General features: G+C 59.2%; 12 protein-coding genes across 13 annotated transcripts; 5 read left to right on the top strand and 7 right to left on the bottom strand.

Annotated features, from left to right (window-relative positions):
- Positions 1-179: 179 nt before the first annotated feature.
- SDRG_15256 (hypothetical protein) lies at positions 180-2595 on the bottom strand (the record flags this gene model as incomplete). The annotated part of the gene is made up of 2 exons (XM_008621423.1): positions 180-677; positions 754-2595. 2 exons carry the CDS (start codon positions 2593-2595, stop codon positions 180-182), a joined length of 2340 nt encoding a protein of 779 aa, XP_008619645.1.
- A 305-nt stretch (positions 2596-2900) lies between these two features.
- SDRG_15255 (hypothetical protein) lies at positions 2901-4752 on the bottom strand. The gene is made up of 2 exons (XM_008621422.1): positions 3669-4752; positions 2901-3639 (listed from the first exon to the last, which is right to left on the bottom strand). The coding sequence occupies exons 1-2, from the start codon at positions 4713-4715 to the stop codon at positions 2959-2961; spliced, it is 1728 nt and encodes a 575-aa protein (XP_008619644.1). The 5' UTR covers positions 4716-4752; the 3' UTR covers positions 2901-2958.
- Positions 4753-5433: 681 nt separating this feature from the next.
- On the top strand, positions 5434-6667 carry SDRG_15254. Of its 2 annotated transcripts, XM_008621420.1 has the most exons (4): positions 5434-6054; positions 6106-6233; positions 6286-6426; positions 6485-6667. In XM_008621420.1, the coding sequence occupies exons 1-4, from the start codon at positions 5454-5456 to the stop codon at positions 6611-6613; spliced, it is 999 nt and encodes a 332-aa protein (XP_008619642.1). In that variant the 5' UTR covers positions 5434-5453; the 3' UTR covers positions 6614-6667. The 2 variants fall into 2 exon arrangements, with proteins under 2 accessions (XP_008619642.1, XP_008619643.1); XM_008621421.1 differs by having other exon boundaries at positions 6286-6667.
- Positions 6659-7394, bottom strand: SDRG_15253 (hypothetical protein). The gene has a single exon (XM_008621419.1). It carries the CDS (start codon positions 7321-7323, stop codon positions 6721-6723), a length of 603 nt encoding a protein of 200 aa, XP_008619641.1. The 5' UTR covers positions 7324-7394; the 3' UTR covers positions 6659-6720.
- A 317-nt stretch (positions 7395-7711) lies between these two features.
- On the top strand, positions 7712-8699 carry SDRG_15252 (hypothetical protein). Its single transcript, XM_008621418.1, has 2 exons — positions 7712-7959; positions 8006-8699. The coding sequence occupies exons 1-2, from the start codon at positions 7872-7874 to the stop codon at positions 8593-8595; spliced, it is 678 nt and encodes a 225-aa protein (XP_008619640.1). The 5' UTR covers positions 7712-7871; the 3' UTR covers positions 8596-8699.
- A 480-nt stretch (positions 8700-9179) lies between these two features.
- Positions 9180-9488, top strand: SDRG_15251 (hypothetical protein; the record flags this gene model as incomplete). Its single annotated transcript, XM_008621417.1, has 1 exon — positions 9180-9488. The coding sequence occupies one exon, from the start codon at positions 9180-9182 to the stop codon at positions 9486-9488; it is 309 nt and encodes a 102-aa protein (XP_008619639.1).
- A 73-nt stretch (positions 9489-9561) lies between these two features.
- SDRG_15250 (AGC/PDK1 protein kinase) lies at positions 9562-12140 on the bottom strand (the record flags this gene model as incomplete). The annotated part of the gene is made up of 11 exons (XM_008621416.1): positions 12088-12140; positions 11618-12044; positions 11431-11555; positions 11112-11375; positions 10827-11063; positions 10645-10769; positions 10357-10599; positions 10239-10318; positions 10096-10190; positions 9887-10050; positions 9562-9843 (listed from the first exon to the last, which is right to left on the bottom strand). Exons 1-11 carry the CDS (start codon positions 12095-12097, stop codon positions 9562-9564), a joined length of 2052 nt encoding a protein of 683 aa, XP_008619638.1. The 5' UTR covers positions 12098-12140.
- Positions 12141-12824: 684 nt separating this feature from the next.
- On the bottom strand, positions 12825-14094 carry SDRG_15249 (UDP-glucose 4-epimerase; the record flags this gene model as incomplete). The annotated part of the gene is made up of 5 exons (XM_008621415.1): positions 12825-13231; positions 13285-13415; positions 13471-13538; positions 13593-13770; positions 13823-14094. 5 exons carry the CDS (start codon positions 14092-14094, stop codon positions 12825-12827), a joined length of 1056 nt encoding a protein of 351 aa, XP_008619637.1.
- Positions 14095-14723: 629 nt separating this feature from the next.
- On the top strand, positions 14724-15157 carry SDRG_15248 (hypothetical protein). The gene has a single exon (XM_008621414.1). It carries the CDS (start codon positions 14758-14760, stop codon positions 15106-15108), a length of 351 nt encoding a protein of 116 aa, XP_008619636.1. The 5' UTR covers positions 14724-14757; the 3' UTR covers positions 15109-15157.
- SDRG_15247 (hypothetical protein) lies at positions 15068-16805 on the bottom strand. Its single transcript, XM_008621413.1, has 2 exons — positions 16665-16805; positions 15068-16619 (listed from the first exon to the last, which is right to left on the bottom strand). The coding sequence occupies exons 1-2, from the start codon at positions 16737-16739 to the stop codon at positions 15186-15188; spliced, it is 1509 nt and encodes a 502-aa protein (XP_008619635.1). The 5' UTR covers positions 16740-16805; the 3' UTR covers positions 15068-15185.
- Positions 16806-17694: 889 nt separating this feature from the next.
- SDRG_15246 (hypothetical protein) lies at positions 17695-18415 on the top strand (the record flags this gene model as incomplete). The annotated part of the gene is made up of 2 exons (XM_008621412.1): positions 17695-18312; positions 18362-18415. 2 exons carry the CDS (start codon positions 17695-17697, stop codon positions 18413-18415), a joined length of 672 nt encoding a protein of 223 aa, XP_008619634.1.
- On the bottom strand, positions 18402-20426 carry SDRG_15245 (hypothetical protein). Its single transcript, XM_008621411.1, has 2 exons — positions 19930-20426; positions 18402-19875 (listed from the first exon to the last, which is right to left on the bottom strand). The coding sequence occupies exons 1-2, from the start codon at positions 20390-20392 to the stop codon at positions 18467-18469; spliced, it is 1872 nt and encodes a 623-aa protein (XP_008619633.1). The 5' UTR covers positions 20393-20426; the 3' UTR covers positions 18402-18466.
- Between the last annotated feature and the right edge of the window lie 433 nt (positions 20427-20859).

Here is a 20859-nt window from a genome sequence, read left to right as displayed (position 1 = left end):
ATGACTGCTATCGATAGCTCCTCTGACGCACCGGAATGCGCTGGGCTGCGCCTACATCCGAGTCTTAGTTCGGTTCTAAAACAGCGACTAAAGCATGCAGTCGGTCTAGCCACTACTAGTACACGCAACTCGTTTAATCTATTGAAAGGCTCTTAGATGGGTTGTAGCAGGGGTTGTAGCTACGATGCCCGCAGCAGCGATCGGAGTGCGATGGCTTCGTCGCGCTGGGTCGCCCAGCTGGCAACGACCGCGTTGAAGTAGTCCGTCGTCTTGGTGAGCGTCACGAGCGAGGTCTTGCCGGCGCCCGAGACCACCGGGAGCGCACTCGCGTGGGAACGCGCGTCGTACTTGCCATCCGTGCGGAACCATGCGGCGGCAAACTCGCGCGCTTGGCGAATGCCTGTGAATCCGCGCACCTGCATCGTCGGCGCCGGCCCGCGTAGAAAAGCCTGCACGTGGGGGTGCGACGGCATTGTCGCCTGCGACTGGACATGCGTCGGCACCGGCGGCGGCGTCCCGTCCACTGGCAGCAACGACAGGCGGTGGTAGGCAAGACAGCGGTAGGCATTGGTCGTCGCGCAGTGGCGAGCGCCGGCCAGTACCTTTGGCAAGAGCGCATCGTGCACCGACGTCGTGGCGGCCACGATCGCATTGGCCACCGCCAGGTTGATGTCGGGCTGCGCCAAAGCGGCAACGGCAATGTCGGCGACGCTTTGCACGTCGTGTGGATGCCGGCCGTGTCGGACGCGTCACAAGGCTTGTGAGGATCGTCGTCGAGGCGACTGACGGGCTTGAGAGCGCGTCATTGGCGGCGTCAACATGGTCGGAAAATGCGTGGGCTTTGGGTTGAAAGAGCTGGACGAGGCGCGCGGCTTCCCGTCGCGAGGGGTCCGCAACGACGATCGTATCGAGCATTCGGAAACCCGAAAACGAAAACGAACCCGAGATCGACGACAAAATGACGTCAAGGTCGTGAGGGCAGGCGACAGCAAGGGCAATCGCGCTGTCACCACAGAGTGTCGGCAACACCACGGGGAGAAGCATCGTTGCAAGCTGCGGAAACGCCGCAAACATCGCGCCAAGTGCATCGACCAAGACGGCGTAGTCAACAGAGCCTCTGGGCGCTGTCGGCGCCCACATACGAACCAAGGTCGTGGCCTTGTCGTCGGCGCCAAGGGTCGTCGCCATGCGGAGGGCTGTCGTGAGGTCGGCAGTCAAGAGCGGTGACTCTGTCAGTAGATCAAGCGTCGCCCGGGCACCAATGGTATCGCTCGCTGCGACTTGCGATTGCGCGCGCGACAGCACGGCACGTGGACCTGCAATCGAGAGCGTTTGCGAGCGCGGCCAGGCCACGAGCACGGCACACTCGAACGTCTCGGTCAAGTTGGGTTGATCAAAGCCTTGCCAGCCCATATAGTCGCGTTCAACCGGCTCCTTCCCGGCAAACATGTCGCCTTGGACATCGCAGAGGACGACTTCCGTCTCGGGCTCGAGATCGAGCTCCAACGAGGCGCGCTCGTTGCGTTCGTTGATCCAGTGGGTCATGTCGTACGAGGTTTCAAAAATGTCGTCCATGATCGCGTTCTCGCCGTCGTCCTCCGAGTCGTCCGAGTCGGATTCGTACCGCCGGCGCTTTAACCCCCACGAGCGAGGGTTAAACAGACGGCGCGGCGGCTTGACGTTGGTCGCCTCGCCGAGGACGCTTTGCACGACGGTGGCAAGGTGCAGGTCGACGGCGTCGGTCGCCACGAGCAAGTCGGCCAGCGCCTTGTCCCGACCTTGGAGCAGCGCAAACGACGCCGTCTCGGACTCGAAATCGTAGTCGAAATCGAGCGGAAACACGAGCTTCTCCGGTGTACGCGGTGCCCACGTGGCGACGGCCGCACGCGCCTGCGTCACAAGCACCTCGGTCGTCGGCGTCACAACGTTGCCCGCTCGGACAATGTGATAGACAAGCGACAGCTTGTGCCCGGACGTGATAGGCGCCTCGTCGCACGTTGCTTGGCGAAGGACCACCGTGTAGTAGCTTTCGTCGGCCGTGTCGGGGCCGTCAAACACCAGCTGCGCCGTCCGGTCACCCGAAGCGACATGGAGGCCGCCGCCTGAATGGATGGCGGGCAGCTGCACAACCAGCGTGGCGCAGTGGCCGAGAGGCGTGTCCAATGGCGCGGGTGCATCGCCCGCTGCTTGGATGACGAGGCCCTTGAATTGCGTCTCAACGTCGAAGCGAAGCCCGAGGGATGTGCACGCCTTTGTCGCCAAGAGGCCGATCGTGCCTGGCCACGACGGCGACGTCTGCACGCGCGATCCATCGACCACGAGGGCATGACCGGGACGAGACGGTGCTGAAAGCGACGACCGGACAGTCGCGACTTGCTCTGGGCACAGCGGCAGCGCAATGCGCCCGACGCCGTCAACCTCGACCTTGGCTTGACAGTCGGGTCCGAGCCGCGCGCCGAGCGCAATGTCCTTGGTGTCGTCGGCGATGCTCTGCAGGATCGAGCGAAAAGCGCGCTCGAGCTTGCTAGCAGGGCTGTTGCGACAGTCGTTATGCCCGCGCCGAGGCTCGTCGTCGCTCTCATCCTGCGTGGTCATCTTGACGCTTTATCGAGTTTGCTCCGCCCAAGGATTCGCTATTGTTGATTGGCTACAAAATGGCGTCGGTGTCATTTGATTGGCTCTCGCAGCGACGCCGAAGCATGTCAAGCCGCACCCGCGCAACCAAGCCCGTGCCACCACCGATCCCGACGCCACGCAGCGCTATGCCTGAGTGCGCGGGGGTTGGCGTCAGCACTTGGTTGTTGGGAGTGAGCCACAGCAAACAAGGTACGACACAGGATCACAACATGCCATGGCGGACGTCGCGGCAAGCCGCTCCATGCTTGAGAAGACCACACTTTCTTGTATATTAGCATGTACTAGTAGTTTACATATCTATCGTCTTACGATGCTAGACAACTAGATACGAAAGGTCGCGCGTAGCGTGGCCGCTTCGTCGCAGTAGCGCTTCCACTCCTGCAGCACCTTGGGTCGGAACGCATCCGTCTTGGTGATATCGACGCGCGTCCTGGCGCCCGAGCCCGAGGCGACAGCGGTCGCACTCGCACGCGTCGTCCCGTGGTAGCTTTCGTCACATGTAAAGTGCTCGGTCGCAAACTCTCTGGCGCCGACAATGCCATTGCAGCCCTTGTGGCTCAGTGTCTGCAGCGGACCGCGAAGGAACGCTTGCACGTGCGGATGCGTCGGCAGCGTCGCGTAGGGTTGACACCACGACGTTCCTGTGTCTGGCGGACCTGCCTCGAGCGATGGAAGCAAGCTCAGTCGGTGTTGAATCAGCCGGCGCGTGTGCTCAGTGACGGCCTCGCGCTCCAAACGCGAGAGCAGACTCGGCAAAAGTGCGTCCTGCACGTGGGTGCACGTTTCGAGCACGGTGTCGACAACGAGTGGCGCCATCCCGGGCAGTTGGAGAGTCGTGTGCACGATGGTAGCAATCTCCTGAAGCTGCTCAGCGTCGGCATCGGTGCGGCGCAAGAGCCGTACCACAAGCGGACATGTGATATCCGTCGGGTCGGCCATCGCGAGCTTGGCGAACGACAAATGCCACGGCATCGAGGTCGCGCACATTTTCGCCAACAGCGACTGCAGCAGCGCATCGTCGTCGAGGATACGTACCGAAAGAGGCTGTAGAGCACGGAGAGCGTGTCGGTCAAGTTGTACAAGTCGCCTGCCAGCAACGCTGACACAATGGCGTGGGCGCCTGGTGGGTACTCGGTCGCAAGGCGTGCAGCATCGCATTTTCGGAGCTTGGGCAAGATGTCGGTCATCACAACGTCCAAAAGACCAGCGCCCAACGCGTGCAGTGCTTTGGCCAGCGCCGAGACCAAAGCGAGCTCCTTGGGTGATTTCCACGCGTGCTCACGCGGCTGAGGCGTCGCAGCCCAGAGACGACAGAGCGAGATAGCCACGTCGCTGGCGCCGACCGTCGTCGCAAGCTCAAGCGCGCTCACAAGCTCGGTTGACAAGATGGACGTCGCGCTCGTCGCCATGCTGCAAAGCGTCGCGGTGGCGCCGGCCTTGTCGCCAGCGGCGGCCGCTGCGACGTCGCGCGCGAGGTTGGGCTTGAAACCCGCGGCAACAAAGGCCCGGCTTTGCGGCCACACGACAAGGACGCAGCGGCGAAAGGTCATCTCGACGTTCGGCTCCTTGGCCTTGGCCCAGTCGCGGTACATGTGTTCGTTTGGGCTACTTGTGTCGGCAAAGAGATTTCCGCCGTGGACGAGTTCGGTCGACAAGTCCAACTCGATCTTGAATTCAACGTCGTTGTTGTGCGCGTCACTCCAGCTTTTCGCAGCAACCGTCTCGGTCGCAACGTCGTCGATCGATGCGTAGTTGGGCCAGTCGTTTCCGTGGTCGTAGTCGTCGTACGAGTACCGGTGAAGCCGCGCGCGGTTCCGATGCAGCTGCGCCGGCGACATGCGACAGCGTCCTTCGCGCACCATCTCAACCTTGACCACGTACACGTCCAAAAGATCCGTCGCGTGCAGCACCGAGGCCAAGACGCTGTCCCGGCCTTGCAGCTGGCAGAACGACTCGGCATAGTCGTATTGCGTCTGGAACACGAGCTTTTTTGGCGACGACGTCCACGAGGCGACGGCGGCTTGCGCGCGTGCAATCAGCGCCTGGTTGCCTGGCAGCGTGAGAGGATTGCTGTCCATGCAACCCTTCGAGCCCGCGTGGCGTCCTTGCCTTCGACCTCGATGCTCTCTGCGATGGCCTTGAACTCGAGCCGTACCGCATCCAGCGGGCTATCAGAGTTGAGCGGCGCTCTGCGCTGCATCGTCGGGGCGTCGTCGTGCGCCGCCGCGGGCTTGCGTTTGCGTGCGACCATCGTGTCAAAATGAACAAATGAATTGGCTGTTGTCGCTTTGCTATGATTGGCTGCTCTGTTGAAGTCCACGGCCACGTCGACATACAAAATCCAAGTGCTTTGTATATGGCACGTTTGGATTGGTCATCGGGATATGCTGTTTTGGCCAATGGCATCGCATCCTTCGCGAGCCTGCTGCTGTGGTGTCGACGCCAGATACGGTCGTTCAACGGCTTGTACGTCGTGCAAAGCACCCTTGCGCCGCGTCGCATCGCGATACGAGTAAGATACAGCAGAGCTTGTGGGAAAGGAGGTCTCAATCCCTTGCCAAAATCGAGTTGCGCCGGGTGCTGTCGGTTATGAAAACACAGATGCGGTGTTTCGAGCGACCATTTTTACCGTTTAGAAATACCACCGCGCGGGCATATCCCAGCCGTTGTTTACGCAATAGAATCCAATTCTATTTAAATTCCATACAAATGCCAAGATAGATGCGGGACGTTGCATTTTATGCAACCACCTGGTGGCTGAGCCAATCGCGTCCGCGGAATTGCATCTCGAACGAGCTTTTTTTTTGCGTCGATCGATGGCTCTCCGACGCGCGGTGCAGCTCGCCGGTCTTGGCGCCGGCGCCACAGTCGCTGTCGGCGTCGCCGGCCTCTGCCTGGACGCGCCGCCGGCCGACGATGGCAGCCCTGACTACCTCGCCAAGCACGCCCAGCACGTCGCGACCCGCGACCGCCTGCCCGCCGTGTTTTACAGCGCAGCCCGCTCTACCTTTCTCTTCTATCCCGCAACGCTCGTCGCCAAGGTGTACCTTGGCGCTCTGAACTCGTTCTCAATGCAGAACGAAGACGCGCTCGCCAAGTGGATCTTAGCGCGCCCGCGCCACCGGTCGCTCATTACAGTGACGAACCACTCATCGACGGTCGACGATCCGGCGCTCTTTGCACGCATGCTGCCGTGGGCCTGTGCGAATCCTCGGGTCTCGCGCTGGGGGCTGTGTAGCCAAGAGTATTGCTACACCAAGGGCCCATTGCTCTCGGCGGTCTTTTACGGCTCCAAGACACTGCCGATCAAGCGCGGTGCGGGCATTGACCACCCCATGCTCCACGATCTCTTCAAGAAAGTGCAGATGGGCGAGTGGGTCCATGTCTTCCCCGAAGGCAAAATCGTCCAAGGCGGCCGTACGTTCATTTCGTTGTCGTCGCCAGCTCAGCATGTATGTGCGTGTGTAGATCTTGGGCAGCGCGACGAGCCAATGCAAACTAAGATCGGAGGGCTCAAGTGGGGTGTCGGGAAGCTCATTGCTCGCGCAGAAGAGACGCCGATCGTCGTACCGATCTACCATCTCGGTCTGGATGCCGTACGTCGACGATGCTGGCAATGACGAATGTATCGCAATGTTATTGTATTAGGTTATGCCGCAGAACGCCAACCACAAGCTCAAGAGCATGATCCCGACCACGGGCAACCATGTGCATGTGCGCGTCGGCGAGCCAATCTACTTTGACGACCTCTTTGAAAAATACGCAAAAGACCGCGTCCAAGGCGCCGAGGTACGTCCCAAACTCCATTTTCTCATGGCATGTTGATGATGTATCGATGAATCACTAGAGCCCGGACTTATGGGTGTCCCAGACGTCCGAGCATGCGCTGTACTCAGACATTACCCGTCGCATTGAACAGGCGCTTCTGGCTCTCGAAGCGCAGTGCTACGAGGACTTGAAAGTGCTCTCGCCGTAGTAGACGTGTATGGCGACGATATACTACAAAATATACTCTTCTCTTGCTGCGTAATTCACTCGTACATATTCAAAGACATATAAAAACGTGTTATCGACATGAACCTCTTACTCGAGAGACTGGTTGCAGAGCGGGCAGGACGGGTCCCGCGTCGAATTGGCCAGCGTGAGCGCCCACTTGTCGAGGCACTCGAGGTGAAAGTCGTGCTTGCACTTGGAGAGGAGCCGGAGGACGTCGCCCTCGACGTAGTCTTCGCAGCAAATGCAGCACGACTCGCTCGGGCCACCGCGAAAATCATGCAGCTTCTGGACCAGCTCGTCCTTCTCCAGCACGCCTTTTGTGTCGACGCCGCGGAGGCGCAGGCGCGCTTTGAGCTCGTGGATGCCAATGTGCGCGAGCGGCTTGAACTCTTCCGTGGGCAGGCCTGAGATCGTCTTGATGATGTGGTTGTAGCGCTCCGTGTCGGTGCTCGGCTCGGCCTCGGCCGGCGGGCCAAAGAGCGTCGAGACAAACCCAGCGAGGCCGTCGGCGCGGATGACGTCACGGTGGACGTAGAGATGATACATCGCATACACGACGAGGCCCAGTAGCACCAAGGTCTCGCCCGAGATCGGAAGCATCCCGCGGCCTAGAAGCCCGGGCAGCAGCTGCACCGCGATGATGAGGCCGACGACGTACGGGTTGCTCCCAGAGCCGACGACGATGAACATGCTGATGCTGATGACGGATTGCGGCCGACTTGCAACAATTTGCCTCTAAAAAGGGCCAATCACAGGGCAGCGCCTGTTTCGACGTACCAGTACGAGCGTACGTACAATGATGTACGTCTCGTACACACAATGTACGGCGCGTCGTTGGCCTTCGTGTCCAACGGCCAAACGCTCGAGTATGCGAGCAAGGAATGCACCGACGAGCAGCCATTCACTTCAACGACTAGGAACAGGAGCCTACTAGCCTACCCTAGCTAATGTTGTAGCAGGAAATATCGCGTTTTTCCGAGAGCTCGAAAATACGCTAACGCTAGTTGCCGATCGATTCATCGAGAAGCCATCACCATGGCACATGGCTATCGCAGTTTCTTTACGCAGGGTACAATGAGCTATCCCGGGGACGTCATCTTGGACGGTAAGATCGGCTTTATATTGTTGGCCGGCTGATTGGCTCGGTCTGGCGTTGGTGAGGCGCTAAAATTAGGGCCGTGGCGATATCGTTGCGCTCTCCATTCCGTAATCGCTACCCGAGAGCACATTCATACAGCATGTACCGCTCGAAGGAGCTCAATAAGAACATCGCCAAGAGCTACCTGAGCATTGGCGACCCGTACCGCGACCCGCACATCATTGAAGGTACTCTGTCATTGCACGAGAGGCTGCCACGTCATCGTTGGCGTAGGCAAGAGCGACCGACACAAGAGCAAGCAGTTCCAGACGGCGCCGGCCAAAGACACGTGCGATGGCAAAGGCTTTTTCGAGAAGAAGACGTACGCGTCGGACCCGCTCGTCGACGGGGTCATGTACCTCAAAACGCAGCCCCCAGAGACGCGCAAGGCGGGCTTTGGCACCAAAGACGCGAGCCGGCGCGACGAGTTTATGAGCCACGTGCGCACCGAGCAGTACCGCGAGACGCTGCACCGGGAAGATACGATCGCGCAGACCGGTATTGCCAAGCACCGGGCGAGTCACCCGGACGAAGAAGAAGACGACGCTACGGAGGCGAAGCACCAGTTTCCCGAAGGGCTCAAAGAAACCAAGTTTCTCTACGACATTGGGCGCACCCAAGTGACCGAGTTCAACCAAAAGAGCCATCGGGACACCTTTTACACGCTCCGAACGGGCAACTCGCAGTTCCGGCGCAACAACGGCCACTTTGTGCTCAGCTCCGAGTCGGTCGGCGTCGGCGCGTCGCAAGTCGGCAACAACGGCGCCCACGCCCGCAACGCATGCACCAAACAATTTTACGACCATAGTCATCTGCACACCTGAACACTCGAGGCCCTCGACACGCGGCAACATAAACCTTGCTATCTATTCAATCCCAGACCCTATTATCCTATCTGAAAAAACACAGTTATGTTCTTCTCGCTATATCGCGTCGGTCACCATGCAGCATGCGCCCGAACGCACGGGCGGTCGGCCAAAGTCGTCATATAAGTACCAAGTGCCATGAGTCCATATCATGCGCTGCCCGCGCAAAAGACTTGGCAGCGCATTTGCTGTCATCGCGTTCTTCTTGGAGGAAGAGTGTTTGCTCTAAACTCGGCGACGATACCAAGCAAGGATTACTTAAGCAAGTACAAAGCCAGCACGATAGCTCGCGACGATATATACTATGGTCGCTAGCCATCGTCGCCGTGGGGCCTGCCGGCTGCGTCATGGCAACCTTGTGGATAGCCGCAGCTGCGTGTTGCGATCTTGGTGCAACGTCAGAACGTTGGTCGTTGTACTTTTTTCCCCATAGCCACGCTCAGTGCCTCGAAATGTTTTATTCCGCTTACAAATGTCGAGTTATTCACGACGAAATATGTTTTTAAACTCCCAACACAACCGATATCCTTCCCAACGCCAGCATGAGCAGCGGCAGCAGCAACACGACCGCGCTCTGGCTCGCGCACGAGCACGCGGCCACCGAGGCCATGGCGCTGCGCAGCGCGCTCGTCGTCTTTGGCGTGCTCGCCACGCTCTTTGTCTTTGTCGCTGTCCAGCGACGACGCCTCGACGCCACGGATGCGCTCAAGTATGCCAACGCGGTCCGCAAGGCGCAGTTCGAGCGCGTCTCGAACGTCATGAAGAAGCACCAGAAGCCGTCCACGCCCGAGGTCGAGCTCGCGCCGCTCATGGACGAGTACGCACTGCTGCATGACGATGCGCTCGAGTAGCAATGATCGTAATGCATGTTGGTCATTGCACCGCCCATGCAAGGAGGTTGTCGTGGTTATCTATGGACCTGCGCTACACGTGCAGCGGCGCTGCGAGAAGCGTGCGCGTGATCGAGAGACCTGTCTGCTCGACGTGCACGCGGTGGTAGGCGCTCTTCTCACCCTCGGCAAACGACGCAGTGACAACCATGTCGCAGCAACCGCCTTGCGGCGCGCCGTCTTCGTCGTCGTCGTCGTCGCCACCATTGTGCTTGCCAGGGCGCGCAAACCGGTTGTGGACATGTGTGGTATAATGGCTGCTAAAGACGGCGTGGACTTTGGATGTGCCGACGAGCTCGAGCAGCGGGAGGCGAACCTAGCACCGATATGGAATTAGGGTGGTATGGCCTAGACGCTACCTCGCGGGGCACGTTCCAGGGGGCGGCCGGCGCATTGTTGTTGCAATTCGTCTCGGCAAAGAGCGTCGGCTCGTCGCTCTCGGCAATGTACAGCGGGTGATGGCTCAAGACGCAAAGCACTTGGGCGCAGAGCGCACCGTGCTCGAGCTCCTTCTTGAGCCAGGCTACGTAGGACGTGGCATCGATTCCTGTGCAAGCCTTCATTCTACCGTCTTGGGCCAAGTAGCGTTCATGCAAAGCGTGCTCTGACGCCGCATGCAGCCACAAGGACGAGTTGACAACCAAGCATTTCATGCCGCCATACCTATCCACCGCCGAGGATGACACTGCGTCGTCCTGTGCACGCTGCTACCAGAGCGCATAATAGTCGTCGCCAAAGTCGGCCGTATACGCCGCCACGTCAGCCGCTGCGTGGTCCCCCGGCACCACCACCTACTGGGCCGTTAGGCGATTCTACCGATTTCACATACCAAGCGAATGCGCGGGTCCAAGGTCGCAAGGCTGGCCTGGAACGCATCGCGCTGCGGACCGTAAAATTTCTGAGACGGCGACGCGTGTGTCATGTTGCCCGAGAGCACGAGCAGCGCCGGCAGCGTCTCGTTGAGGGCGAGAAGCGCGTCCGTAAAGAGCGCGAGCTCCGTCGCCCAGGAGGAGCCGCCGAGCGCATCCATCTCGGCCGTCGCCGCAGCTTTGCCCAGTGAAGGCCCCGAGAGCTACACGCTGCTTGCATGCTGTTGAGCCATCGCACGAGGACTTACGTGCGCGAACGTGAACGACTGCTTCCACTCGTTCTGGACGCTGTGGGTGAGGCCGACGTACCCGCGCTTGGTCGCATACAGACACCGGCCGAGGCCGATGCTCGAGAAGAAGCGCAGGTACACGTCTATAGCGAGAGATATGCTGTTTCAGCAAACTACGAAATGAAGAGACTAGGGTCTACCGGGGTGCTGGAGCAGCTGCATGCGATCGAGTACGTGCATGAGGCGCGGCTTGCGCGGGTGGGCGAGCGCGACGGCTTGGGCCAAGACGGCGGGCACCTTGTCGTCGCCACCGCCCGCCGCCACGTACGCGTGGACTTGCTTGGCTGATTCGAAAATGAACTTGTCTTCGAGCGTGGCAACAGGTGGCGAACTCGTCATGTGCGATTCAAAGTTGAGGCCGGCAAAGAAGGCGTGCGCTACACGTTTCGGTTTGAGCGATCGATTATTGAGTTTGAGAAAGTGACTTTTGAGGGCATCAAAGCCATTGGCGCCAAGACGACGTGTCGGGTCGGGCTGCAATAGGGCCGCAATGAGGTCGCGCGCCGGGTCGGAGAGAAAAGACGGCACGTCGTACACGCCGTCTTGGACTTTGAGAAAGCACAAGTACGGCGATCCACCTTGGAACGGCGTGTCTCCCGTGAGGAGCTGGTATATGATGCAGCCGAGCGCCCACAGATCACTGCTCGTGTCGACCGACTGGTTGGCGATGGTCTCGGGCGACATGTACTCTACTCACCACCGCCTTCATCATCGATGCCTCGACTAACAAGGATAATTGACTACCTGGTGTACCGACAAAGTTGGGGCCGTTCAGCGCCGGGTCCGCGAGGTTCTTGGCCGTACCAAAGTCGACGAGCCGCAAATGACCGTCGACCTTGGACACGATCATGTTTTCCGGCTTCAAGTCCCTACGTTAACGTTGTTTTGAGATAACAATGAAAAACAAAAATGCAAAAACGATCGGGCGTACCGGTGCACGATGTGCTGCGACGCGAGGTACTCGAGCGCGTTGACAATGTCGGCAGCGTAGAAGCGGGCGAGGCCTTCGGTGCACCCGACCTGCTTGCCGCAGAGCGTGAGCGCGTCCCATAGCTCGCCGTTCGCAATGTACTCCATGAGAAAGTACAGGTTGGTCGCGTCTTGGTACGTGTGGTAGAGCCGAATGATGTTGGGGTGGCGGAGCGTGTTGAGGACCGCCTTCTCCATATTGACTTCGTTAAAGATGTTGGGGTGGCGGATCTTGAGGCGCATGATGCGCTGCTTCTCAATGACCTTGATGGCAAACTGCTCGCGAGACGCGCGGTGCGTGCCCAGAAAGACCTTGGAAAAGTTGCCTTGGCCGAGCTCCCGATCCAAGGTAAAGTCCGCCGCCTGTGGCTTCTCGGTCGACTCCTTGACTAGCGCGGCCATAAGATCTAGTTGGGCTCGTCGGCAGTGTACCTGTACTCATGGGCGGTCACTTGGGGATCTCGCACAACAAGCTGCCGTCGTCGTCCGTATCCGGATGTTCGATTATCGAACACTCACGACTGGTGCGCATCAGATGTGAAATGTGGCAACGTCTGGTGCGCGTCTGGTAAATCTGGTGCGGTTGCATCTGGTACTGGACATGACAAATGTATCTTGGACTCAGTTGACGCGACAACTGATCCGCTCCATGCCAACGCGTTCACTTCAAGACTTCAAGTACGAAAAAATAGTCTCTAGGGCTCGTCAATAGGCTCTACATTCTGGCGAGGCGTCAGCATAATTTGCTGCTGCCATCCCACCAGAGTTCGCCGCGTACGAGCCAACGCAAGAGCAACGTGCAGCTACTACAGTGCCAGGAAGGCGTGCTGCGTCCTCTTCGTGCTCAGATCGCCCAGGCGACTGTCGCCACCACAGCACCAGTCGCACGCGCTGCAAAGCACGTCGAGCGCGCTGAAATCGGAGACCTTCGCACCCACAAGATCACCTGTGCAAGGTTCCTGGAGAACGATTCTCGAGGCTTCATGGGCAGTTGCCTGGCTTTGTGGGTGGCCACCTCTACCGGAACATGCTTGCAGCTGTCGGGGACATGACGGGCGCCGCGCTGGCACGCACTGCGACGGCGAAAAATCCAGTGGCTGGCGTTCGACAAAAGATCAAGCGGAGGTGTGATGTGTGTATTACTATGATGATGTGGTGATTCTACTTGCTTACAAGTGGCCGAGCTTCTTGAGCTTCTTCTCCAAGTTGATGAGCATGTCCTCGACCATCGCGTCGAGTTCGAACTGCTCCTTCCAGCCCCAGTCCTTGCGCGCGACGCTGTCGTCGATCGAGCGCGGCCACGTGTCGGCAATGGCTTGGCGAAAGTCCGGTTCGTACGTGATCGTAAAGTTGGGAATGACCTTCTTGATCGACTCGGCGAGCTGCGCCGGCGTGAACGAGAACGACGTGACGTTGTAGACGCGCTGCGAGAGCGAGTCCGACGGCGCTTCGAGGAGCTCGTTTGTCGCGCGGAGGCAGTCGGGCATGTACATCATGGGGAGGCACGCGTCAGGGCCAAGGAAGCACTTGTACGAGCCCGTCTTGAGCGCTTCGTAGAAGATCTCGACGGCGTAATCTAATCACAAGGTGCGTAAGTGTCGCACGGATCACGCATGGGTCGTCACATACCAGTGGTGCCACCACCCGGCCACGCCTCGGACGAGATGATACCGGGGTACCGAATCGAGCGAAAGTCCACGCCGTACTTTTCGTGGTAGTATTCACCGAGGAGTTCCAAGTGCACCTTGGTGATACCGTACCTACCCATGTAGCAGCCAGGTAAGCATCTCGAAATGCAAGGATGACGACACGTACATGGTCGTCGGGCGCATGATGGTAAGGTCCGGCGTCATGTCCTTGGGCGTTGACGGGCCAAAGACCGCCTAGATGGAGAGCACGGTGAGCGATCCTGTTGGCACCATTGAGCAAGGCCGTACGATCGTCGACGGCGCAAAGACGCGGAGGTTGTTGAGGCGGGCAAGCTCCAAGACGTTTTCGAGGCCGCGCGTGTTGACCTTGAGCGCGAGTTGCGGGTTCTTCTCGCCGATGGCCGAGAGGAGCGACGCGTTGTGGATGATCGTGTCAATACCGTTCTCCAACACGATGCGGGCGAGGCTACAACATGACGCGTCAGTCTTGCCGTGCCAGCAGACCTGATGAGATGTACCTGTCGTAGTTCAAGACATCGCAGTAGACGAACGTGCCCGACTTCTGCTCGCCCTTGCCAGGCATCTTGATGTCTGAGTTGATGACCGCGTCCTTGCCGTGGATGTTGCGAAGGAACGGGACGAGCTCCATGCCGATCTGGCCGGTACCGCCCGTCACGAGGATGCGGCGGCCTTGGTCAAAGACATTGAAGCCGCCAGTGTACTCGGCGGCCGCCTTCTTCGTGGCGGACGAGTGCGTGAAGCGGCGCGACGCGCGGGCGAGGAAGGCCATGGTGGTTGACTTCCAAAGTGCAAATTCGCAACTGAGAACTGAGCGCGCGACTCCCTCCAGCAAGTCAAATCCACGCCACGGATTCCGTGGGCGCTTTTAAATGCGACCCAACTTATCCGGATGGTATTCTATTGCATATCCATCCCTAGAGGTGCGCACCGCAAGAATTTTATTTCTATCCGGTCGGACAATGTGATTTAAATGAGGGTCCTCAAAATAGACAGACCCACCCGACACCGTGGCATGTGTATTTAATGCTGCGTTTTTATTATGATACATCATTGACCTGATGTTTGTATGTGAATAGAATTAAAATGGGGGGTATGCGTCAAACGCATCTATTTAATGACGGCCGTGCACGCCCCCTTCGGACATGGGACAGCCGAAGAGGTGCACCCAGCCTTGAAGCTCAAGGGCATGTCCCACGATTTTTTTGTTTGGAGTCATGTATCTTGTATTTTGTATTGGATGAGAAAAAATATCAGATTCAACCTACATGTCCGAGCAAGTACGCAAAATCGACTAAGTGCGGTACGTAAGCTGGCTGAAAACAGCGATATGATTGGCCAAAATAGGGAGCAGATGGGACCAATTGGAAGCCGTGGGGGCTGACGTGGCCAGGCGGACTTGCATTTTCAGCCGCAGGAAGTCGTCGGTCGAACCATGAACGTTCATCGCGTGGCAGCCCGAGCGCTCTCGACCGTCCCCACCATGCGACCGCTCTGGATGCTGCGTTACACCTATGTGGATGGTATGCTGCACAAGCGCGACCCGTTCCGCAAGGCCCACCTCGAGCACATTGGCAAGTGGACCGCCAACACGGGCTTCCAGCCCAAGCTGCTCATGGCTGGCGCGTTTGCCGATCCGGTCGATGGCGCGGCGTTCATCTTTGAAGCCGAGTCGCCGGCGATCGTCGAGGACTTTGCCAAGAAGGACCCGTACGTGGCCAACGACCTCGTCACGTCGTTTGATGTGCGTCAGTACAACGTCGTCGAGTTCAAGAAGGCGCCGTAAGTAAGAAGCATCTGTGTCAATATCCACATCATCATTCTTTTGTCTCCTACGCCGCTATGGTGGTCGTGCATTATATACTACTTGAAGTTCATCAAGTTGACCGCGCCTTGGTGCTTGAGCCGATTCAGCACGCGGTGCGACGAGGGCACGTCTTCCGCCGACTCGGTGCCGTCTTCCTCCTCGACCTCAACGCTGCTCAAGTTTGAGCGGCGGCTAATGAACGACGAGTTGCGCTCGAGGCTCATGCGGCGGCTGTTGCGGCGCTGGCGCATCGTCGCCCGCAGCGACGACAGCGCCGACTGCTGCTCTACGACCTCGATTGCAGTCGTGAGCTCTTCGTGAACGTGCGGGTTGGTCATTGCATTGGCCACGTCGACCAGCACTTCTTGCGACTGGCGCGGACCAAACGCTGAGACCACATAGTCCGAGTACTCGGACGCCGAGAGGCGGCTCGTTCGAAGCTCCTTGGTCATGGCCTTGAACTCGCTCACGCGCTCTTCGTCGCCGTCGACAAGATCGCGGACTTTGGCGACAACCTCTTTCCCACTCATGCTCGCCGGGCGCGATCGCTGTGGCCGCGTCGGGAACGGCGGCGGTGTCGAGAGAATGGCCTCGCTGGCAGGGCGTGGACGTGGGGGCGCCGCGGCAACCACCACCACGGTCGGTGTCTCGTCATGGGCCTGCAGTACATTGCGGAGCGCACGCTTCTTGATCGGGTCTGCAAGCAGTTGGGCGAGGCTTGGGACTAGCCAGGCGCAGAATTCGCGGCCAAAGACGCGCAGCATGAACGCATAGAAGGCGTGGCCCTCGGCGTCCGCTGCGTCGGCGGCGGCGCGGCCAAAGCGTCGTGCTTGCTTTTGAAATTGCTTGAGCACATCGACGTCCGTGTGTTCCTGGATGCGCTGCACAATGAGCGCTTGCAGCTCTTCCTGCTGCGCCTGCGTAAGCTCGTCGTCGGCCACGTCGTCTGAAGACGCAGACTCACGGCTCGCCGAGATGGTCGTCGATGTCGTTGTCGTCGGCGGCGGAGGGTCGTCGAGCGCCGAGTCATCGTGACTGTCGAGATGCGGTTCGACCACGTAGCTGTCGTCGGCTTTGGACGTCTCGGAGCCGGCGACGTCGAGTGGAAGATTCGCTTTGTGCGTCGATTCGGTGTGGGCAAAGACGACGTGGGCGTGGATGAGTGAAAAGTCCGCGAGCACTTGGGAGCCTGTGGCCGAGTGAAAGTCGGCAATGTCTGCGATGCTGAGCACCTGCCGAAGGTACTTGCCGAGCGCGTCTTGGCGCTTTGTCAAGAACGACGGCTTGATGGCTTGGCCAAAGAACACCTTGGTCTTGTGCAATGGCACAAAGGTCACGTCGCGCATGCGACTGCCATAGATCGCGTCGTTGCGCAAACGCGTGTCGAGGAGCTGGAACTCCTCGATGGTCTTGAAGACGCTCCACTCGACCGCGGTCATCTCGAGCCGCGGCGCCGTGCTGCACTTGGCCTTGCAGGCAATCTCAAATTCCTAGCCGCCTGCTTAGCACAAAGATAGAGATGTCCGACGACGTACCGCGGTCTTGCCGAGGACGCGGTAGCCGCGCACGTGCATGTGCAGCGAGATGACCATCTCGATGGTCGGCAGCATCGTGCGTCGGCCGAAAAGAGCGTTTGCCGGCCGTCATCGTGCCAGGCGCGCGCGCTCCGATTGGCCAAAAATCTAGAATTACTCACGAACCGCGGTCCTGTCTGATCTGGCACCCTGAATCTTTGCGTCCTTCCATCGACCAGATTGCAGATCGCTGGTTCATTGCTCGTCTTCCAAGAGCTCTTCCAAGCGTGGCACCTAAGATACACGATCGTAGCGCTGGTCCTATGCACACATCTCCTGTGTACATCGCTGCATTTCTCGTCCCGTTGGTATGGACTGGACCGAGATACTCGTCCACCTGGCCCTTTTCAGGGGTGTCTCCTCTCTGGAGAATGACTGGCGCCGTCAAAATGGGCCGAGGTCCGAGAGAGCAAGGAAGAGCGGTGGGCCTCGGCGGCAAGAAGCCAAGAGCCAACATTTCCAAGCGCTTTGCTACTCGCCAGAAGGTTGGAAGTAAGGTTGATCGATGCAGCCGCACGGTTCGCATGCACTGGATGCGTCATTGACGCTGGTCGGTGACCCGCACCGAACCCAAATCAATCGACTGCTTGCATCCAGCGGGTCAGATGCGATGTATGATTCGAGCCGTGCTTGCTGGCAGCTCGCTGCCTATCGTTGGTGCGATCTCTGGTGCAATCTTGAGCCAACCTCCGAAGCTCACTTCAAGCAGGTACGCACGGCCGTACTAGCTACTCGTACGTGCGAGGCAACGAAGCGCACCTTCAAGCAGATGCGATCGAGAGCTGCGATCGAGATGCACCTTCGATAGCAACCTCAACCGTTCGGCTTTCGGCGGCCATCCCTCCCGCCTTTGGACGAGCACATGCAGGTTTTTGTGTTCCGGCAAGCGACGCTGCCAGCACATTGCCGGAACCGGCAATCAACCGATCGGTTATTCGGATTATGGCGTTGTAACCGGTTGGCACGAAAGCTTTGGTCGCCACACAGAAAGATGGCCGACACGACGACGCCCTCGATCTGCCCGCTCCTGAACGAGACCCGGCACCTCATCGACTGCCTCGGGTACATTGACTCGACGGCGAATGACGACGCCGACATGAAGAAGCTCGTGAGCCTGCAGATCCAGCAGCAAATGGCGGCGATGCCACCGTTCGACCCGAGCGCGTACCTCGCGTACCTTCCGGCGCTCGAGCTTGAGACGAAGGAGATGAAGCGCGTGGCTGCAGGCGTCGCTCTGGACGCGATCAACACCAACAAGTACCGCGTCGTGCCGCCGTCGACGGGGCTCCTCAAGAAGTCGCAGGATCTCCACGCCCAAGTCGAGGCGTGGCAGACCGCCAATGCCAACGCCAAGGTCGCGATCGAGTACGAGACGTCTCGGATTCTCAACCTCGAGATGCTCAACAAGTATGGCGCGGACCGCTGGAAGCTCCACGTCGGCGTCCTCAGCGGCGTCCACGACAAGTGCGTCATGGAGCTCGACGAAAGCAAGGCCGCGACCGAGGTCATCAACGTCAAGCGCAAGCAGGAGCAGCTTCTCAACGCCGACAAGCTCTGGGGCCTCGAGCGCAAGCGCGACGACCTGCTTCGCAAGACGCAATACATCGAGGTCTCTATCTCTCCCACGCTCTCTCTTCCATGCTCATGCGATTTGCTAGGCGGCGTGCGATGCCATCGAGCGCGACGTCAAGCGGCTAAAGACTGTAGCATAAGACCCGCCATCGTTCCATAAGTCTTTGCATCAAAATCAAGTAGGGTTCCATTTATAGCGTCGTCTTGGCCGTCGTCGGCGTCGGCGTCTTGGAGCTTGTCGGCGGCACCGTCACGACGCCACTGGTCGCACTGCCGCTCGTGTCCGTATCGCCAGCGTCGACGACCGACGACGCATCGACCTTGACGCAGAAGATGGTGCCCGACCCCTTAAACTTGCGAAGCGCGGCCGAGTAGTCTTCATTGTACGCGGCCCACGTGTTGTCAGTGTAGAGCCCATACATGTACTCGCCTTTGCTCGGGTTGTACTCATAGAACGACTCCGAGTTGAGACTCCACGCAAAGCCGCCCGACATGTTGCGGTCCTGCGAGTACGCGACGAACGCCTCGATCGCCCGCGTCGAGCTCTTGCTCGGCCACTTGTCGTTGACGCCGTAAATGCCGCCAAACTCACCAAACATCACTGGCGCCTTGGCGGCCGCCATCGCCTTGCCAAACGACCGGTCGAGCGCCGCGTAGACGTTGCTTTGGAGCTTGGCGTTGCCATCGGCGTCGTTGGGAAACTCGGTAAAAATGCTCTTGTCGCCGTCTTGGACCGCAAAGTAGTAGGCTGCCGGGTACACGCTCGGCGAGTAAAAGTGCGGCGCGTACACCACCTTGTTCTTGAGGCTGAGGACGACCGGGTTGGTCGACACGTTGTTGAGCGACGCGCCCCACCAGTCGCCGTAAGAGAGCTTCGAGCCGCCGTTCGTGTTGGGATACGCCGTCTCGATCTGCTCGAGCGTGCCTTCGACGTAGGCCATCCACTTGGGGCACGCCTTGAGCATCGCATTCCCGAGGCGCGTCGCGCCTTGCTGCCAGTTGTTGGTGGTCGGGCACGACGGGTCCGCGGTGGTCGCGGACGCCGGCCAGCAGCCCTTGTGCGGTTCGTTCTTCAAGTCGATGCCAATCACGTTGTAGTAGTTGGCGTTGCAAAGCGTCGTCGCGAGCATCGTGATGGCCTTGATCGTCTGCGCTTCCGTGACCGTTGCGCTGTACCAGAGCCCTTCGGACGCGTCCGTGTTGAGGTTCTTCGGGTCGAGCTTGTGGATGTCGAGGAGGACCGCGATCTGCTGCTTGGCGAGACCCACAATCACCTTCTTGATCATGTCCATGTACGTGTTGACGTTGAACTCGGCGTTCACGACCGGGTCGACAAAGTCCTTGACGTTGGGCGCCGCGTTGCTCAGGATCATTTGCACGTTGAGGGGGAGGCGCACGGCCGTGACGCCTTGGTCGACGAGCTTGGCAGAAATCGCGTCCATCGTCGACTGGCCAAACGCGAGGCCGTGCGGGACGCCTTCGACGTTCTCCATGCCACTCCAGTTGATGCCCGTGATCACGATCGGCTTGACGAGACCGCTCGAGTACTTGGCGACAACACCGCCAAAGCCATCGCCGACAAAGTTGGGCAGCTCGCAAACTAGAAAACACACACAACATGATGAGGTGGCATATACACAAGGAGCGCACGTACTTTTGGCGGGCGTCGGCGGCGCGGGCGTGCGGTCGAGGATCTTTTGCGAGAGCGTTTGCTGGCCTTGGGCCTTGAAGTAGAGTTTGCGGCCAAACCAAAAGATGCCAAAGACCGCGCCACCAAAGACGAGGAAGAGGAGCAGCCAGCCGGGCCAGACGCGCTTCCGGCCTGTGTGCTTCTTCTCCGAGTTGGCCTCTTCGCTGACGCCGACCTTGATGTCAGGCTTCATGGCGGCGGCCGTCGACGTGCGCGACGAGTCGAGGATCGTGCTCGGGCGCACGGACGCGTGCTCGGTCGACTCCATGACGGCCACCCCGCCGGGGTTGACGTAGTCGCCGTACATGTGCTCGGCGCTGCTGTCCTGCCACACGGGCACATGTGCCATGTCGTCGTCCTGCACATGCGACGTCGAGTCCATGTACTGGTACGGCGGGCGGCCTCCTCCTTGCGTCGGCGCGGCCATGCTGCTGGCGACCAAGAAATATGAGAAATACACGTCGCCCGCCTAATGTATGGCGCATTCGAACCCCGCCATCTGCGCCCTGGGATCGTATTTTTTAGGGCAATTTTTATTTATACTGGATGTTTGTATGCAACGACCCGACGTTCGGCAAGGCCGGATTTTAAAACGAACATCACGACACCGGTGAGTAATGCGCGTGGAAAATTCCACTCTTGCCGCGATTATCCGGATACGACCGCTGCAACACGGTGTTTTTCACGTTTTTCACATCACGTCGCCTTGTCAACCTGGTCGGAGGTGCGTAGTCGCGTGTGTGGAGTCAAGCGCATGCAGGTGTGGTGTACAGGAAGGTCATTTAGTTGGTGCGTCATGCAGGCAAGAAGTGAACTGGAACGGAAGCGGATCCAGGCGCCGATACAGGATGATTTGATTGGCTAGAATAGCTCCATGAAATGTAAGCATACCCA

The sequence above is a fragment of the Saprolegnia diclina genome (genome assembly GCF_000281045.1).
Source record: "Saprolegnia diclina VS20 unplaced genomic scaffold supercont1.87, whole genome shotgun sequence".
NCBI classification, from domain to species: Eukaryota; Oomycota; class Saprolegniomycetes; order Saprolegniales; family Saprolegniaceae; genus Saprolegnia; species Saprolegnia diclina.
The sequence above is the reverse complement of the archived record's forward strand: the minus strand, read 5'-3'. Positions and strand labels throughout refer to the sequence as shown.

Excerpts from the sequence above, each read along its gene's own strand:
- SDRG_15252 (XM_008621418.1), top strand. The coding sequence starts at position 7,872 with ATGTACCGCTCGAAGGAGCTCAATAAGAACATCGCCAAGAGCTACCTG. Across the intron at positions 7,960-8,005 it reads CGACCCGCACATCATTGAAG|GCAAGAGCGACCGACACAAG; the intron begins GTACTCTGTCAT and ends TCGTTGGCGTAG.
- SDRG_15245 (XM_008621411.1), bottom strand. The coding sequence starts at position 20,392 with ATGGCCGCGCCGACGCAAGGAGGAGGCCGCCCGCCGTACCAGTACATG. Across the intron at positions 19,876-19,929 it reads GCCGCCGACGCCCGCCAAAA|TTTGCGAGCTGCCCAACTTT; the intron begins GTACGTGCGCTC and ends TGTGTTTTCTAG.
- SDRG_15255 (XM_008621422.1), bottom strand. The coding sequence starts at position 4,715 with ATGGACAGCAATCCTCTCACGCTGCCAGGCAACCAGGCGCTGATTGCA. Across the intron at positions 3,640-3,668 it reads TCTACAGCCTCTTTCGGTAC|TCGCTGTTGGCGAAAATGTG; the intron begins GTATCCTCGACG and ends GCGCTGCTGCAG.
- SDRG_15247 (XM_008621413.1), bottom strand. The coding sequence starts at position 16,739 with ATGCTGCCGACCATCGAGATGGTCATCTCGCTGCACATGCACGTGCGC. Across the intron at positions 16,620-16,664 it reads GCGTCCTCGGCAAGACCGCG|GAATTTGAGATTGCCTGCAA; the intron begins GTACGTCGTCGG and ends GCAGGCGGCTAG.
- SDRG_15248 (XM_008621414.1), top strand. The coding sequence starts at position 14,758 with ATGAACGTTCATCGCGTGGCAGCCCGAGCGCTCTCGACCGTCCCCACC.
- SDRG_15254 (XM_008621420.1), top strand. The coding sequence starts at position 5,454 with ATGGCTCTCCGACGCGCGGTGCAGCTCGCCGGTCTTGGCGCCGGCGCC. Across the intron at positions 6,055-6,105 it reads CAAAATCGTCCAAGGCGGCC|ATCTTGGGCAGCGCGACGAG; the intron begins GTACGTTCATTT and ends GTGCGTGTGTAG. Across the intron at positions 6,234-6,285 it reads ACCATCTCGGTCTGGATGCC|GTTATGCCGCAGAACGCCAA; the intron begins GTACGTCGACGA and ends TTATTGTATTAG.
- SDRG_15253 (XM_008621419.1), bottom strand. The coding sequence starts at position 7,323 with ATGTTCATCGTCGTCGGCTCTGGGAGCAACCCGTACGTCGTCGGCCTC.